Raw genomic sequence first — 17,049 nt, forward strand, 5'->3', positions numbered from 1 at the left:
GATTTAGAAGCGCGTTCGTTAAATTGCTACGTATCAATTGCAAGTAGTTGAGTGGAGATGAACGTTCTTTAAAGTTCTGCATGATGTTATTAATTATATAAAAGGTCAAAAATGTTTTTGTTATACACCATGTAATTAGTCTAATACAAATTAAAAAATTACATTTCTCTAATGATGGCCCGGGCGTGCACTCAAGAAAGAATCTATTAGCGACGCTTAATCGATCATTCATTTTACGGTAATTACATGGTGTATATCACAGATTGGAATAACTATGGAATAATTAACCTTATAATGAAGGAGTGCCGCAACAGTTTTTGGAGTCAAAATGATTTTTATATATTACAGCATTCACTCACTTATACATCATTTATTTTACACGCTATAACAAGGCTGTAACTAGTCCATTTAATTTGCGATTGTACATGCATATTCAGACAATTTTACCCATGTTTTCATACCATAAAAATCGCTTTTAAGGAAACCATTCAGCTACAAAAGAATAAATATATGAATATGTATATACCCCCGCAGTTGGTAATGAGGCATGAGGATTCTGAAAAAGCATATTTTAAAAACTATTACATTCCCCTAGATTTGTCCTTGTTAGTTAATTCCTTGTATTCCCCCTATTTCGTCAACAATACGCGCAAAAAGTATTGCACTTTATTTCCAGTTTCAAAATTATCTCAAACTACGTCACAATCATTCGTCTTACACGCAAAGTGATACATATCTGCTGATCAATATTTTCATACGGTTAATCTCTAGATGTTCATTGCTTTTACGTCGCTCTTCTTAAATTAGTAAAGAATTATATGATGATATGGCATATAGGCAATGCAAATCAATACATAAGTCATAGTTTGAATGTGCTTCCAAATGAGACGGGTATTATTATGATTCACTTCTAACGCAGGGGCGGTTTTACGAAAGCTGGTCCGCGGGCTGTGTGAATGATTTCCGATCGCTCCCAAACTTCTCGTTGTTCGGTATATAATATGGCTTTAAGCCTTACGATTTCTAAAATGAGGATTGTATTCAAATATTTTTATCGTTAAAATCTGTTATACTAATAGGCTTTAAAGCCTGTTTTCCACTAGCCACAATTTTCGCGCGAATCGACATTTTAGTTTTGTTTCAGAGCTTTCAACTCTTTATAAGTTATTTTGAAAAAAATTTATTTCCTCGTCACAGGCCATCAAAAATACATCGCCGACTGCCGGTGGAAAAATAAATAAAATTCTAAACGCAATTTAAGGCTTGACATGCTAAAATTAGGCGCGTGCCTACGTTTATAAAATTTTTGTGACGATATGTTTTGCCCCAAGAAAAATTTATTTGCCCGGCAAATGTCCTCCCCCAAAAATTTGAGGTCTGGCTTACACTGTAGAACGCGAATACACTCGTATAGAAAACGAGTAAATTATGTTAATGTCACCGGCTTGGGTGTTGTGTAAAAAATGTAACAAACGTCACTATCTTCTCTGCTCAAAATATGTAAAATCATTAAAGATCCAACAAGCAGCTGGACTGGAAAATTATCACTTATCCTTATTTTGAGCTTGTTTCATTTACAATCGAGCATCAGTACACACGGGGACAGTGAATTAGGTAGCGATACAGTGGCGTAGCCAGCATGACGATTTTGTCCCGCTATGTAAATTTCATTTCATTATAATTATTGATGTGTTTAGAAATTTATTGTTTTCACAGTCAATGAACACCAAAATACTACGCTACTGATGAGGTAGTAAAGTAATAAATCAAAAGATCATAGGTTTTGTTGTTTGATGTTATATACCATATCCCAAAAAATAATATATTAGGGGTTCAAATTTAATTTAGATGTTGAGAAATAATTATATAGTTTTGTCTCACGTATATCTATATATTTTACATAATTTATTACGTAGTATATTTTGTTAAAATCAATATTGTCAAATATTAAAATTTCAAATGTGTACTTTAAAATCTTATTTTTAAATTTACATATTTCGTATGATATAAAATTAATAAAATATATTAAAACTTATTTATTTACCCAACGAATGAAGCATGGATTAAACTTGGATTCGAAACTATAGAAAGGTGGGGACGAATTGGGCAATCAAAGAGCTCTTGCTATACCTGCAACTTTGCGTTTATATTCATTCAGGTTAAACGAATTCAGCCAGTCAGCAATACGCGTCACGATGACCACCTGACACAACGTTTCTTTAATTTAAAAAAAAATGACACACGTCAAATATTGTACTTCAGTATAGCGAAGACAGCTGCCCATATCCTCGTTACTTTTCCCAAATTGAAAATCAGCGTCCCGTCTGCTACATAGACTTGCTTGATTTCTTATTCTATATGACTATATATTTCTGCACTGATGAGCTCACTTTGAAGTTGAATAATCACACAGAAAGGTAAGTTTTTTTTCAAACTTACAATTCAATGATTTAATAATATTTCGCACAGTAATTGCTTTGATAAATTTTCAAACAATATTACGTCGCACTTATGAAGGCCTGAGTTAATGGACCGAAAGCTTTGCAATACAAATCAGTACTTACATGATATACCTACAAACGAATTTACTTATACTGTGATATCACCATGCAAATTTACAAGAATATGAAATTTTTTAAAAATGTTATTTTCTCAGTGTAGACGGTGTAGAATTTTCAGTTGCAGCTAGTAATGATTGCATTCTATAAAATTAATGATCATTAATTTTACTAAAAATCCATGTGTTTATTCTACAAGTACGATCGTACTATTGGACCAGGAACTGGTGTAGTTTAGATTCAATCTTTCTCTCCAGGATGAAATTTCAAATATCTATGAACCTAGGCAATCTTGCGAACGGTTATGTTAAAATTGTCGTTTTTCTACATTTTCTCGTCTGCAAAGACACTTAAAATTGGCCGAGTTGCACATCTATGTCCTAATCTATGCCGCTGTAGCTGGCGAGGAGCTAGCGTTGCGTGCACCGTGCCACTGTCATTAGAGTCCTTTTTTATGTATGCTGGACAAAGCCTAAACAAATAAATAAAAAATAAGTAATGCCCTAGAGAGAAACGCATTCAACGCAATGGTCCTATAGTCATGAATATATATTGTGTACAAAACAAAGAAAATACACGACCTTCTGGCTTGAACTCATAGTATATGAATATTGATAATATTAAAATTTGCCTCCCGTCACAATCTGACATGGCTTGCAAATCTTCTCAAGAATATAAGCACAAACAATTTAACTCCGTAAGTCGATAGAGAATAACCTTTAAGATAGTTGTGTGAAGTTTTATCACGATCTGGTGCGAAATGACGGAGCTTTAGCCATTTGAACTTGCTTCAGTTATGCATACTAATATTGAATATAATCTATACGGATTACTACGCTACAATTTTGAGTTGCTTCTAAATTTCTTTAAAATAAAAAAATCAAAATTATAACTCCGTCAATCGATGGGGAATATCGCTAAGGATAGTTGTGCGAAGTTTAATTGCGATCTGATGCGAATTGACGGAGCCTTAGGCTTTTTTAAAGAGCGTCACCCCCTAACAACAACAACAACAACAACAAACAACAACAACAACAACAACAACAACAACAACAACAACAACAACAACAACAACAACAACAACAACAACAGAAACAACAACAACAACAACAACAACAACAACACAAACAACAACAACAACAACAACAGCAACAACAACAACAAGTAAATATATTTCCTTTAATAAAAGTGAGTGTTATGTAGAGTTTTTGTCACCGTGAAGAATCGTATTCACCGTTTGTTAATTGTATTGAAAATAAACTATCGAATTTACTCACTCTCTTTCAATTCGAATAATATTTTACACGTTCGTTTACTTGTTCGATATTTTGGCGCACTATTTTATTCTGTCATTACATGTCATTCTGTCATCCGTCATGCTAATATTTTAGTATGCATTAAGTATGAGAGATCAATTTCTAAAGAAATTAATAATTACTATCTATAATTAGCCATCAAAATGTCTTAAATGTTTTACTTAATTTTTGTTGGATACTTATGCCAGTGAGAGAGATTTCGAACAAAGTTTTCCTAATCTTAACATGTATAATTTTATATACAGAAGAACCCTATAGCTATTCCGGACTAGGGCCTTGTAGGCGTTTTAGCTGGGCTTTGTGGACATATCCCACGTAACTGCATGATAGAAATCCCAGCTTCGAGTCACGTGTATTAAGAAACATATGTATAGTAGTATTACTTAATTTCTAGTAAACACGTCTCTACTAGGAAAGGGGAATCTATACAGTACATGCATAAAATTGTTGTTTCGTCAGGATGATAGAAAGGTCGTACTGAAATTTTCAACTTGTCCTCTTGTAGAATTTTCATCATGGTGATTGAAAGTACATTTGAGAAAAGATGTCAGAATGTTGAACCGCCCAATGAGTTATCATTTATGACAGCCAGCATTTCAACTGCTTTCATTCTTACCAATATCCCTGGCAATATTCTTATCTTCTTGGCTGTTGTACTTGATCCAAACAAAAACTTACGAACTCCATTTAACTGGTTAATTATTAATCTATCAGCGGCTGATTTTGTTGTTGGCATCATCGCTGAACCTTTCATGGTGTATTATCATATTAAAGAAGGACTTAACAAAGAAGATCCCGAAGAACAGATCATAAGTCATATTGTTTATTTCGTCTCATGCACTGCTTCGATCCTCAGTCTTACAAGTTTGGCAGTTGAACGATATCTGGCTGTGAGAAGGCCAAGTACCTACCGAAATAAAGTGACCAATAAACGAATTCTATTAACAATAGCAATGATCTGGTTGATTTCGTTAACTTTACCAAATATTTATCTTATTGTTGGTTTCACTGCATACGCATTCATATTTTCCAACACCTTTATCATCATTGCTGTAATAATCATTTGTATAACATACACTTTAATGAAGAGAAAATTGAAATCCCGAAGTAAAAGAATATCAGTAACTCCAGCCACTTCATCTGAGGCAAATCAAACTTCGCCAAATGAAGGCATGTCAACTCTCAGTAAAGATGGTTTCGAGACAAAGAAACAACTGCTGGAGGCCAAAATCACTCAAATGTTTCTTATTGTTCTAATAGCGCTTCTATGCTGTTATGGTCCCTCAACTTTGATGATGTATTTGGTGAATTTCTGCCAAGACTGCAGTTGTATATCTCTCCACTGGTTCCGTGACATCCATACTTTGTTTGCTCTGATAAATTCATCTGTTAACTTTTTCTGCTATGCTTTAAGATCTGCCAGATTCAGAAGTGCGTTTGTTAAATTGCTACAGAATCTAATCAATTATCGAGGTGTTGATGGCATTTAACTGCATGTAATATTTATAGGAATTATTTGTCATTTCTCATCTTCTCGACAATAATAGGCTCCTTTAGATGCATTGCTTTAGTAGACTTTAGTTTTAAATACTCCATAGCAATTCATAACCAAGACTACCATCAATCATCATGTAAAATTTACGTTGTACCGCAGGCTATATATGATATAATAAGAACGATGGTTGCATTAGTTAATACTGGACTAGTACATTTAAATTATACCAAATTAAAAAAATTGGTGAACCATACTATGTGTATTTAAATTCCGAAGATCAGCATTCCGAAGTTCAAATAAAATGTTCGTCGATCCTTTTCGTAATCGTACGTTGAAATATTTGGCATATTTTGGGCAGCCTAACCCGGACCCCACAGCTGATCACAAAACTTACGCCCGTTTCAAACGGCGATGTTTTCATGTGCGGAACATAATGACCAACTTCAAACAACAGGTAATGAGATGATAAACCACATTATCAACTGATTATCTATTGTTTTAATTGCATTAGACGCACCAAAATGCGATGTATGACATAAGCCTTATAGGCCAGGGGCCGGTTGTTCGAAAGGCGTTTAGCTTAAACGGTAGATAAGCTAAAGTTTAAAAATACTCTCATAGGTCTTGTGAATGACTGAACCTGCATCTTATGCATTTAATATGTACTTCCATTGACAATTAAACCTTTTACATCGAAATATTTTAGCTCAGTTTTTCAATAAATAGATAATTTGGTTTTCTATTTTTAACTTATCCACCGTTTAAGCTAAACGCCTTTCGAACAACCGGCCCCTGGATTATACGTCGCATTTTGAATATCAAATAAGAAATGTTGATATTGACGACAAAATATCTTCCTAATAATATTTCTCAATAGTCCTATTCCTAAAGCGTAGTTTTGTCATGTGTCATGTGGTTATGACTGGTGAGCTTTATTAAGCCTAAGAAACCATATTCGAAATAACAAAAGAATTCATTCATCATTGATTAATAATAAAAAATATCGCTGGTGGAAAACCGGCTTTAATTCTGTTTATGTCATTAAAAGGCCGGCCTCCACTTGTACGTATGTACGCGGCGAAATCGCACGTACGGCTTGTGCGTTGACGGCCGCCTAGAAAAGTATAGACTACAGTTCTACTGTCATACTTTCGAGTCACCGAGCATGCGTAAAGACGGACGCACTGACCGTACTTGCAAGTGGAGTTTACACTCACGCGCTGTTCAACTTTTGCATTTTGACAATAAATCTGCAACCTAAATATGATTATAAATTACATTGATCATTTTGAGCAAATTACCAACGTGGGAAAATTAAAATGTTAATTTAAACAGAAAATTATTTTGTTTTAGGTATTGGTGGGTTTCACGTATTTTTTTGATAGTGATTTGAATTGGGGTCAACATTAATTGCTTCGACCCCTTATGCTGAACATTAGTGAACAAATGATACGAAATTGCGTATAATTATTTGCTACGAAGCACAAAGCAACAATTAACTCACTCCAATATACTGTGTCTCGACTTCGAGATGACCCCCCCTGGAATTATGACGTCAAATGAAACCCAAGAATACTTCAAATCAATCAGATAATGAAAAAATGTAACGCGAACGTCACTATTTTCTTAATTTAAAACTCTCTGCTCAAAATATGTAAAATGATTAATTATATATATAGAATAATATATATACTCAACAAGCAGCTGGACTGGAAACTTATCACTTATCTTTATTTTGAATTGAGCTTGTTTCTTTTACAAATGAGTATCAGTATATATAAGGGGACAGTGAATTAGGTAGCGGTACATTGGCGTAGCCAGCATGACGATTTTGTCCCTCTATGTAAATTTCATGTTATCATAATTATTGTCTTTAAAAATTTATTGTTTTCACAGTTAATGAACACCAAAATACTACGCTACTCACCAGGTAGTAAAGTAATAAATCAAAAAGTCATAGGTTTTGTTGTTTGAAGTAAAATATAGCATATCCTCAAAAAATCATATAGTGGGGTTCAAATTTAATTTAGATGTTGAGAAATATATAGTTTCGTTGCACGTATATCTATATATTTTACATATTACGATTTACGTAATGTATTTTGGTAAAATTATTATTGCCAAATATTAAAATTTCAAATGTGTACTTTATTATCTTATTTTAAAATTTACATATTTCGTATGACGTTAAATTAATAAAATATATTTAAAACTTATTGCTTTACCCAACGAATGAAGCATGGATTAAACTTATATTCGAAACAATAGAAAGGTAGGGACGAATTGGGCAAGCAAAGAGCTCTTGCTACATCTGCAACTTTCCGTTTATATTCATTCAGGTTAAATGACTTCAGCCAGTCAGCAATACGCGTCACGATGACCACCTGACACAACTTTTCTTTAATTTAAAAAAAATTGACACACGTCAAATATTGTACTTCAGTATAGCGAAGACAGCTGCCCATATCCTCGTTACTTTGCCCAAATTGAAAATCAGCGTCCCGTCTGCTACATAGGCTCGATCCCGTCTTGCTTGATTTCTTATTCTATATTTCTGCACTGACAAACTCATCTTTAAATTTGAATAATCACTGAGAAAGGTAAGTAAGTTTTTTTTCAAACTTACAATTCAATGATTCAGTAATATTTCGCACAGTAATTGCTTTGGTAAATTTTCAAACAACATTATATGAATTACGTCGCACTTATGAAGGCCTGAGTTAATGGACCGAAACCTTTGCAGTACAAATCAGTACTTACGTGGTATACCTACAAAGGAATTTACTTAGCTATATTGTGATATCACCATGCAAATTTACAAGAATGTGAAATTTTTTAAAAATGTTATTTTCTCAGACGGGGTAGAATTTTCAGTTGTAGCTAGTAACGATTGCATTCTATAAAATTAATGATCATTAATTTTACTAAAAATGCATGTCTATAGTCTTAAACTTAGACTAAAAGATTATATAGACTGTAATAAAAATTTCACGAAAAGCTTGGCATTTGGTAGAATTGCTTTGTTTGGTTTACGTTATTATAGCGTTATTATAATTATGTATTGTAATAAAAATTTCACGAAAAGCTTGACATTTGGTAGAATTGCTTAATTTGGTTTAAGTTATTATAGCGTTACTATAATTATTCTGTAATAAAAATTTCACGAAAAGCTTGATATTTGATAGAATTGCTTAGTTTGGTTTACGTTATTATAGCGGGAGGACTATAATTATTATAGGAAACTAAGTAGGGAGTAAATAAATTACTTTTAATAAACGTGAGTGTTATGTAGAGTTTTTGTCACCGTGAAAAATCGTATTTACCTTTAATTAATTGTATTGAAAATAAACTATAGAATTTACTCACTCTCTTTCAATTCGAATAATATTTACACGTTCGTACTTGTTCGATATTTTGGCGCACTATTTTATTCTGTCATGACATGTCATTCTGTCATCCATCACGCCAACATTTTAGTATGCATTAAGTATGAGAGATCAATTTCTAAAGAAATGAATACTATCGATAATTAGGCATGAAAATGTCTTAAATGTTTTACTTAGTTTATGGCGGATAATTATGCCAGCGAAGAAGATTTCGAGCATAGTGTTCCTAATCTTAACGTTTATAGTTTTACAAATAGCACCCTATTCCGGACTAGGGTCTTGTAGGCGTTTCAGCTGGGGTCACGTTTTGTAGACATATCCCACGTTACCGCATGATAGAAATCCCAGCTTCGGCGTCACGTGTATTAAGAAACATATGTAGTAGTATTACTAGTATACACGTCTCTACTAAGAAAGGGGAATCTATACATGACATAAATATGTTGTTTCGTCAGGATGATGGAAAGGTCGTACTGAAATTTTCAACTTTTCTTCTTGTAGAATTTTCATCATGGTGATTGAAAGTACATTTGAGAAAAGATGTCAGAATGTTGCACCGCCTAATGAGTTATCATTTATGACAGCCAGCATTTCAACTGTTTTCATCCTTACCAATATCCCTGGCAATATTCTTATCTTCTTGGCTGTTGTACTTGATCCAAACAAAAACCTACGGACTCCATTTAACTGGTTAATTATTAATCTATCAGCGGCTGATTTTGTTGTTGGCATCATCGCTGAACCTCTCATGGTGTATTATCACATTAAAGAAGGACTTAACAAAGAAGATCCCGAAGAACAGATCATAAGTCACATTGTTTACTTCATCTCATGCACTGCTTCGATCCTCAGCCTTGCAAGTTTGGCAGTTGAACGATATCTGGCTGTGAGAAGACCAAATACCTACCGAAATAAAGTGACCAATAAGCGAGTTTTATTAACAATAGCAATGATTTGGCTGATCTCGTTAAGTTTACCAAATATTTATTTTATTGTTGGTTTCATTGCATACGCATTCATATTTTCCAACACCTTTATCGTCATTGCAGTAATAATCATTTGTATAACATACACTTTAATGAAGAGAAAATTGAAATCCCGAAGTAAAAGAATATCAGTAACTCCATCCACTTCATCTGACGCAAAACAAACTTCGCCAAGTGAAAGCATGTCAACTCTCAGTAAAGATGGTTTCGAGACAAAGAAACAACTGCTGGAGGCCAAAATCACTCAAATTTTCCTTATTGTTCTAATAGCGCTTCTATGCTGTTATGGTCCCTCAACTGTGATGATGTATTTGGTAAATTTCTGTCAAGGCTGCAGTTGTACATCCCTCCACTGGTTCCGAGATATCTATATTTTGTTTGCTCTGATGAATTCTAGCGTTAACTTTTTCTGTTATGCTTTAAGATCCGCCAGATTCAGAAGTGCATTTGTTAAGTTGCTACAGATTAAATATCGATGTGTTGATGGCATTTAACTGTAATAATTATATGAATTATTCGTCATTTCTCATCTTCTCGACAATAATAGGCTTCTTTATATGGATTTCTTTAGTAGATATAAGTTCTAAAATTAATACTCCTTAGTAATTCATAACCAAGACTACCATCAATCATCATGTAAAATCTATGTTACATATTCGCAGTTACATTGTCATTGTCATTGATATTCTCTTAAGCCGGTTTTCCACTAGCGATATTTTTCGCGCGAAGCGACTTTATTCCTTTGTATTTGAGCAATTTGTTCCAGATGGTTGCAGTTGAGAGCTCTGAAACAAAAGTAAAATGTCGCTTCGCGCGAAAAATATCGCTAGTGGAAAACCGGCTTTATGTCTCGCATGCGTATAATTTACATGATAAAAATGTGCTGTGTCGTAGAAATGATGAGATCTCACATGAATTCCAATCCGGAGTAAAAAATTAAGCGATAAAAAATTCGTCGGATTCGTCGTTGGGAAACTCGGTTTGACTTCAACAAGCACTGCATGGGCAACCGTTATACCTTAGAAATGTTGATATTGACGACAAAATATCTCCCTAATAATATTTGTCTAATAGTCCTATTCCTAAAGCCTAGTTTTGTCATGTGTCATGTGTTAATGACTAGTGAGCTTTATTAAGCCTAAGAAACTTTTTCGAAAAAAACACAGGAATTCATTCATTATCGATCACCATCGGTGACATACTAGGGTGTCCTAAAAAACCCCAAAACTATTGAAATCTATTGAAATTTATTTGAAGGACTTGTTCGCGAATTTTTGCTCAACACAACTTATAAAATGCTAAATACAACAAAATAAAATATGCTAAATTTAAATATTGTTATCTATATTAATTTTGTGAAGTTTAAATATTGGTAATAAAAATCATTTGCGGTTACAAAAAAAATTTATTGTCATCATGCATAAAAATGCTTATGCCGCAAACATTTATACACTTGTGGATCCCTACAAGGGTGCTTGAGCCCGTTCTCCGCTAGGCGAATTTATTCGTGCGTAGTAGCGATTCTACCTTTTCGCGGAGAATTTTTTCACAAAAACTAATCACATCACTGGATTTCAAATATCGTTTCGCGTCGCGCGTATTATTTCGCCAAGTGGAAGACGGGCTTTAGACTTTTTTTTGGAGTCTTTTGAGACAGCTGTGGCGTACACAGCCTGACGATTCAATCCGGCAATGTAAATTTCCAGTCTCCTTCCCAGGGTATTTTTGTTATGAATTTCTTTAGACATTGATCATTGTTTTACACGCAGTCACGCAGTTTCTAAACAAATGCATACATACGACATGCTGGCCCGGGTTGTCTTGATTATAAGGGACGGAAAACCTGCACATCAAAAGAGAAAGTCGTTTATAAAATATGTGTACAAACTGCCCGGAATAACATCAGACGAGTTTCCCATCTTAGATAAGTTAACCCTCATTAATTTGAATTCGCTATTGACATATGCGCTGGCGGTAGTCAGCCTGACGATTTAATCTCGCTACATAAATCATAACAACTATTAATTTCTTTAAAAATTGATTGTTTTAAAGGTTTATGAACTCCAATATATTAGCATAGCGGGACTGAAGCGTCAGTATGGCTAAGCCACTGAATATACAGGTATACTTAATAAGCAAAAACAATGCCTGCCAATAACACACGCGTCGTTTTTATTTCCCTGCAAATAGCCGTGCTCCGCTTTATCCTCAGTTATTTTTCATTTGCATTCACCAACACAATTATGCAGCCGCAGCTTGCTAATTCTAGGATTGATCTGTGAAATAATTTGTGGGAAAATCGTACTTCTAAATAAACTTGTATTAAGAAGAAATATATCAGTAAGTTATTTGTTAAATTTTCTTGCGTATTAATTTCTTGCGTATCTCTTAAGCCCGGTACAGACAGTTTTCAAGTTTTCCTACACAAGTTTTCTTGACCAGTTTACTTGCTCGTGTATATGACGAACAAGTTTTCGTTGACAAGTTTTCCTTGCCACGTTTTATTTGCTCGTGTGTACGATAACATGAGCCATGATAAAACAAGTGTGCAACCGAATCTCAAAACAAATAGAAATTGAAAAACTTAAAAACTCGCTTTATTGGCGCGAAGATTGTTAATTGCGCTTTTCCCCACTACCCCTTATCAACTTTTCCTTGACGGCTGTACACATGAGGATTTCTCTTTGTTGAAAAGCTTGCATGATTATAGGCTATAGCTTTTGAACAAAGCTCCTTGTCAAGGAAAACCTGTCAATTTTTTCGTATATACACAGGAGCAAATAAAACTTGGCAAGAAAAACTTGCCCGTCTGTGCGGGACTTTACCTAAGTATCAAAGTGGCAGACCGTAATATTTTACACGGCTGAACTTTATAAATTTTCAGTTTGATTTGCTTGCACAATACGGATTGTCGAGTAATCCTTGTGTGTCGCAAATTATTTACTAAAACGCTGCAGCATAATATTGACACAATGGTGGTTCAAATGAAACATATGTTGATATATGTTTGATTTAAGTAACTAGAATTCGGGAACTTAATTTGGATTAAGTCAACATTACGCTTACTATTTGACCGCATGCTGATTGGTCTAGAAAAGCTATTAGCTACGTATGTAGAGAATTATAATACATGGATGCGCGAAAATATGGAATTTATTTTGATGGCTGAGAATAGCATCCACTTTTTGAGAATAATATCTATTGATATTATAATTTATAATAAGAAACTTTTCGTTGGAAGTTCTTTATTCCCCAGCGCGTATGCCTGATTGTTGGATCAAACACGATGATCGCACATGCACATGAACGTTATTATCATGAATAATCACACATTTGTTATTATCACTTTTCAATAAAATACTGCATATGATATAATAAATACGGTTGTTTTCAGGATTGCGATTGGAGCATTGATCGCACCTTTGCAAGTTGTACTTGCACTGTTGAAATTAAACTATGATAAATTTTAATAATTATGTTGAAAATTAATAAACCGCTATATTTGTCTTTTTTCAATGACAATAGTTACATATAATTAATAAGTAATAAAAAGCATTAAGCCGTGCAATGAACTCTAAAATTATACTCGATCGTGGTTAACAAATGAACTTTCAGCGGCCCGTTCGGTTGATATTAAGGCGATTCTCCATTACCTCCGCTCCGCCCGCGCAGGCGAAGCGCGCTTTGTTTTTCAGGCCGGTCATGGTCGCATGGACAGAATTTCAAAAGCCGCTTCGCCCGCGCGAGTGAAGCGGACGTTAATCGCCTTTAGGGGCCTTAACTCCTTAAGCATGTAGGACGGGAACACGACGACGACGTGGTTGGAATACTCCTTTAAATAAATGTTATGATAAAGCGTTGTTGTATAAATTATTATCAACTGTACCAATTTAATGAGGTATAAGACGTTGAAAATATTGTGTTTACGTTTAGGGACAATTCTGTAGAGCCTATTCGAGGTAGCGCTCACTGGCGTTGTAAACAGAACGTAGATCACGTCTAAAACTCCCAGGTATTTAATAATTCATTTATTTTCAATGAATCATTGTATTGATAGCTGCCGTCGTCGTGTTGCCGTCCTACATGTTTAAAGGCCGCGCACACTAGAGCTATGTGCTTAGCAAAAAGTCATTCGTGGCCATCGGCGTAAGGCAGTTGCTCTCGTGTACGGGCGACTTTACCGGCGACTTTTGGCACGAATGACGAAAGTCACTGGAAAAGTCGCCCGCACACGAGAGCAACTGGCTTACGCTAATGTCCACGAATGACTTTTTGCTAAGCACATAGCTCTAGTGTGCGCCGGCCTTTAGGTCCCTATCGTAACCACTCGTATTATTTTTGCAATAATTATTCTCGTTATTCGTTCTTTTCTTGTAGAATTTTCACCATGGTGATGGAAAGTACATGTGAGAAAAGGTGTCTGACTGTTGCACCACCAAATGAGTTATCATTTATGACAGCCAGCATTTCAACTGCTTTTATTCTTACCAATATCCCTGGCAATATTCTTATTTTCTTGGCTGTTGTTCTTGATCCCAACAAAAACTTACGAACACCGTTTAACTGGTTAATTGTTAATTTATCAGCGGCTGATTTCATAGTTGCCATCATCACTGAACCTCTCTCCGTGTATTATCATATTAAAGAAGGTCTTGGCAAGCAAGGCTCCGAAGAGATGATCAGCTTGATTCATTTGACTTACTTCATCTCATGCACTGCCTCCATCCTCAGTCTTACAAGTTTGGCAGTTGAACGATATCTCGCTGTGAGAAGACCAACTACTTACCGAAATAAAGTGACTAATCAACGAATTCCTACAACAATAGCAATGATTTGGTTGATTTCGTTAAGTTTACCAAATATTTATTTTATTGTTGGTTTTACTGCATACGCATTCATATTTGTAAACGCCTTTATTGTCGTTGCTGTTGTAATCATTGTTATAAACTACACTTTAATGAGGAGGAAATTAAGATACCGAGGTAAAAATTGTGAAACAACTGCTCCTAACGAAGCTCGTGTAAATCGAATCTCAGAAAGTGAAGACCAGTCTTCAGTCAGTAAAAATTGTATCGAAATAAAGAAGCAACTGCTAGAAGCCAAAATCACTCAAATGTTCCAGATCGTAATTACAGCTCTCCTGTGCTGTTATGGGCTCTCTACAGTGATGATGTATTTGGTAAATTTCTGTCACGATTGCAGTTGTACTTCCATCCATTGGTTCCGAGATCTTCATGTCTTGCTTATTTTGATGAATTCAAACATTAATTTTTTCTGCTATGCTTTAAGATCTGCCAGATTCAGAAGTGCATTTGTTAAATTGCTATACGGTTCAATTCCGTGTAGTTGAATTAAGATGGAGTGACAGCACCCTCTGGCGTTAGAAAATATGAAATATGTCCTACAGCATTCGCTCACGTACGACTTATTTCATCAGCTAGCAAGCCTTTATATTTACCATGAGAACAATAAACAAAGCTTCCAAAAGAAACTATGATCAATCGGTCAAGCAGACTATTCACTATATAGATATATCATCATACACTTAATGTATGCTCCCGAGGCAGATAGTCAGCTTGCTTCCTCAAGACTCTGAATGTTTCTCGAGACAAAGTCGAGGGAAACATTGAGACTCGAGGGAAAACAAAACTCATTATTTCTACGAATGAACCAATCACATTTAGGTCATTCCTTTCCCGTCATGTATTTCACAAAAAAATCAGGTCTTTTTAGGCTAAAATAGGGTAATGCGGGGCAAAACGAGAGTCGAGACGCTTAAGCAGTCCGACCATCATAAATGGCAAAAAAATATTTAAATCCTTTTTTCTTATTGGCATGTTAAGCAGACTCCAATCAACCCATTCAGTAAAAAAATGGTTTACATGCAATATTGTGGTGTATGTTATTATAACCCATAGATTTTTTCAAATTTTATGAACAGAAATAGCCCTAGACAGCGTTAAGTTTTCTAGTTACCACCATAATCTCCGGAATTTATACTCTCAGGAATTTCGCACAGCAGAAGTATGAGAATAATGACTCATTAAAGTAGTTTTTAGAATTTTATGAATTAGCTATGGATTGTCTGTTTTGTACTTTTCTAAATATTTCCCTATATAGTATAGTTGTAAATTTAATATTTTTACTGTGTATTTGTATATTGGGTATTCTTACTGTAAATAATTCTGTATACTTCAGCTCTTGTAGGCTGCTATCCAGATTATTAATAAATTCAATTCAATTCAATTCAAATTTAAAAAATTTAAGCGAAAAAGTAACATATTGAGTGGTGTTGAACTATAAAAGAATGTGTGAGATTTTTGTGTTGTGGTCCGTTTTTCTGCATTATAATGATTTAAATCCAATTATTTTAAGAAAAAATTAAAATATTCATTGACCTGGCGACGCGGAGAGCTAAAAAAGTTTCTTAAAGCAAATAAATTGAATTCTGGAAGGAAATTTTGAGAGCTATGGAAACATGTCAATTTTTTGAAAACTCAAAATTCGTAAACTCGCGTCCTGTGTGCATGTGTGGGCCTGTAATGTATACCAAAATATTAGTACAACGCGGGGTCAATCCGTCAAGGTGGCTTTGTCATGTGCTGGAGATAGCTAGGCACTTGGGATCAGCGACACTTTGCCTGTCAATAACCTACAAACAACCGTACAGTCAACATATATTAACGTGTTTAGCCGCAGCTTTCAGTTTTTTTTACTCGCAAACGTTAAGAAAAGTAGCTGCAGCTTGCTACGTATACTCCCAAAATTAATCTTTAAATTTTCTAGGCAAATCGACTTGCTAACTTCTACAAATTTCTATCGACTGAAAACCTCTGGATCTATACGTTAATTTGGAAAATTAGTGAGTTAAAATTAAGAATTATCGGTGAGTTATTTGTCAAATTTAATTTAGTTTAATTTCTTCTGGTAAACATCCAAGTGGCAGATGGTTTAGTAATATTTTATACAGTCAATTCTTTTATAAAACTTTAGTTTAATATTTCGCTGATCGATATGGATTGTTAGCCTATATAGTATTGACACAATGGTTTTTAAACGTTTGAGACGCGACATATGTTGAATATAATATTTAGTCGCACATATACTACAGGCTGCCTAAGATTATAAACGGTAAGTATAGAAAAAGTACATCAATTTTATATTAATTTACTATAGTTTTACGCACTTGCCAAAACATTTAACATGCATTCGTTAACGTAGACAAAATGCAGCACACATATATTAAAGGAAGTTTACGATTCAAGACGCGGCAAGCAGCATTGTCATTCTTTGAAAACGACACTTTAT

The 17,049-nt window shown here is 34.5% G+C and overlaps 1 protein-coding gene across 1 annotated transcript; it reads left to right on the top strand.

Annotated features, from left to right (window-relative positions):
• The first annotated feature begins 9,266 nt into the window (after positions 1-9,266).
• On the top strand, positions 9,267-10,235 carry LOC114533401 (D(1)-like dopamine receptor). The gene has a single exon (XM_028554912.1). It carries the CDS (start codon positions 9,267-9,269, stop codon positions 10,233-10,235), a length of 969 nt encoding a protein of 322 aa, XP_028410713.1.
• The last annotated feature ends 6,814 nt before the right edge of the window (positions 10,236-17,049 follow it).

The sequence above is a fragment of the Dendronephthya gigantea genome, unplaced genomic scaffold (genome assembly GCF_004324835.1).
Source record: "Dendronephthya gigantea isolate DGI-Jeju-01 unplaced genomic scaffold, DenGig_1.0 000090F, whole genome shotgun sequence".
Classification (NCBI taxonomy): domain Eukaryota; kingdom Metazoa; phylum Cnidaria; class Anthozoa; order Malacalcyonacea; family Nephtheidae; genus Dendronephthya; species Dendronephthya gigantea.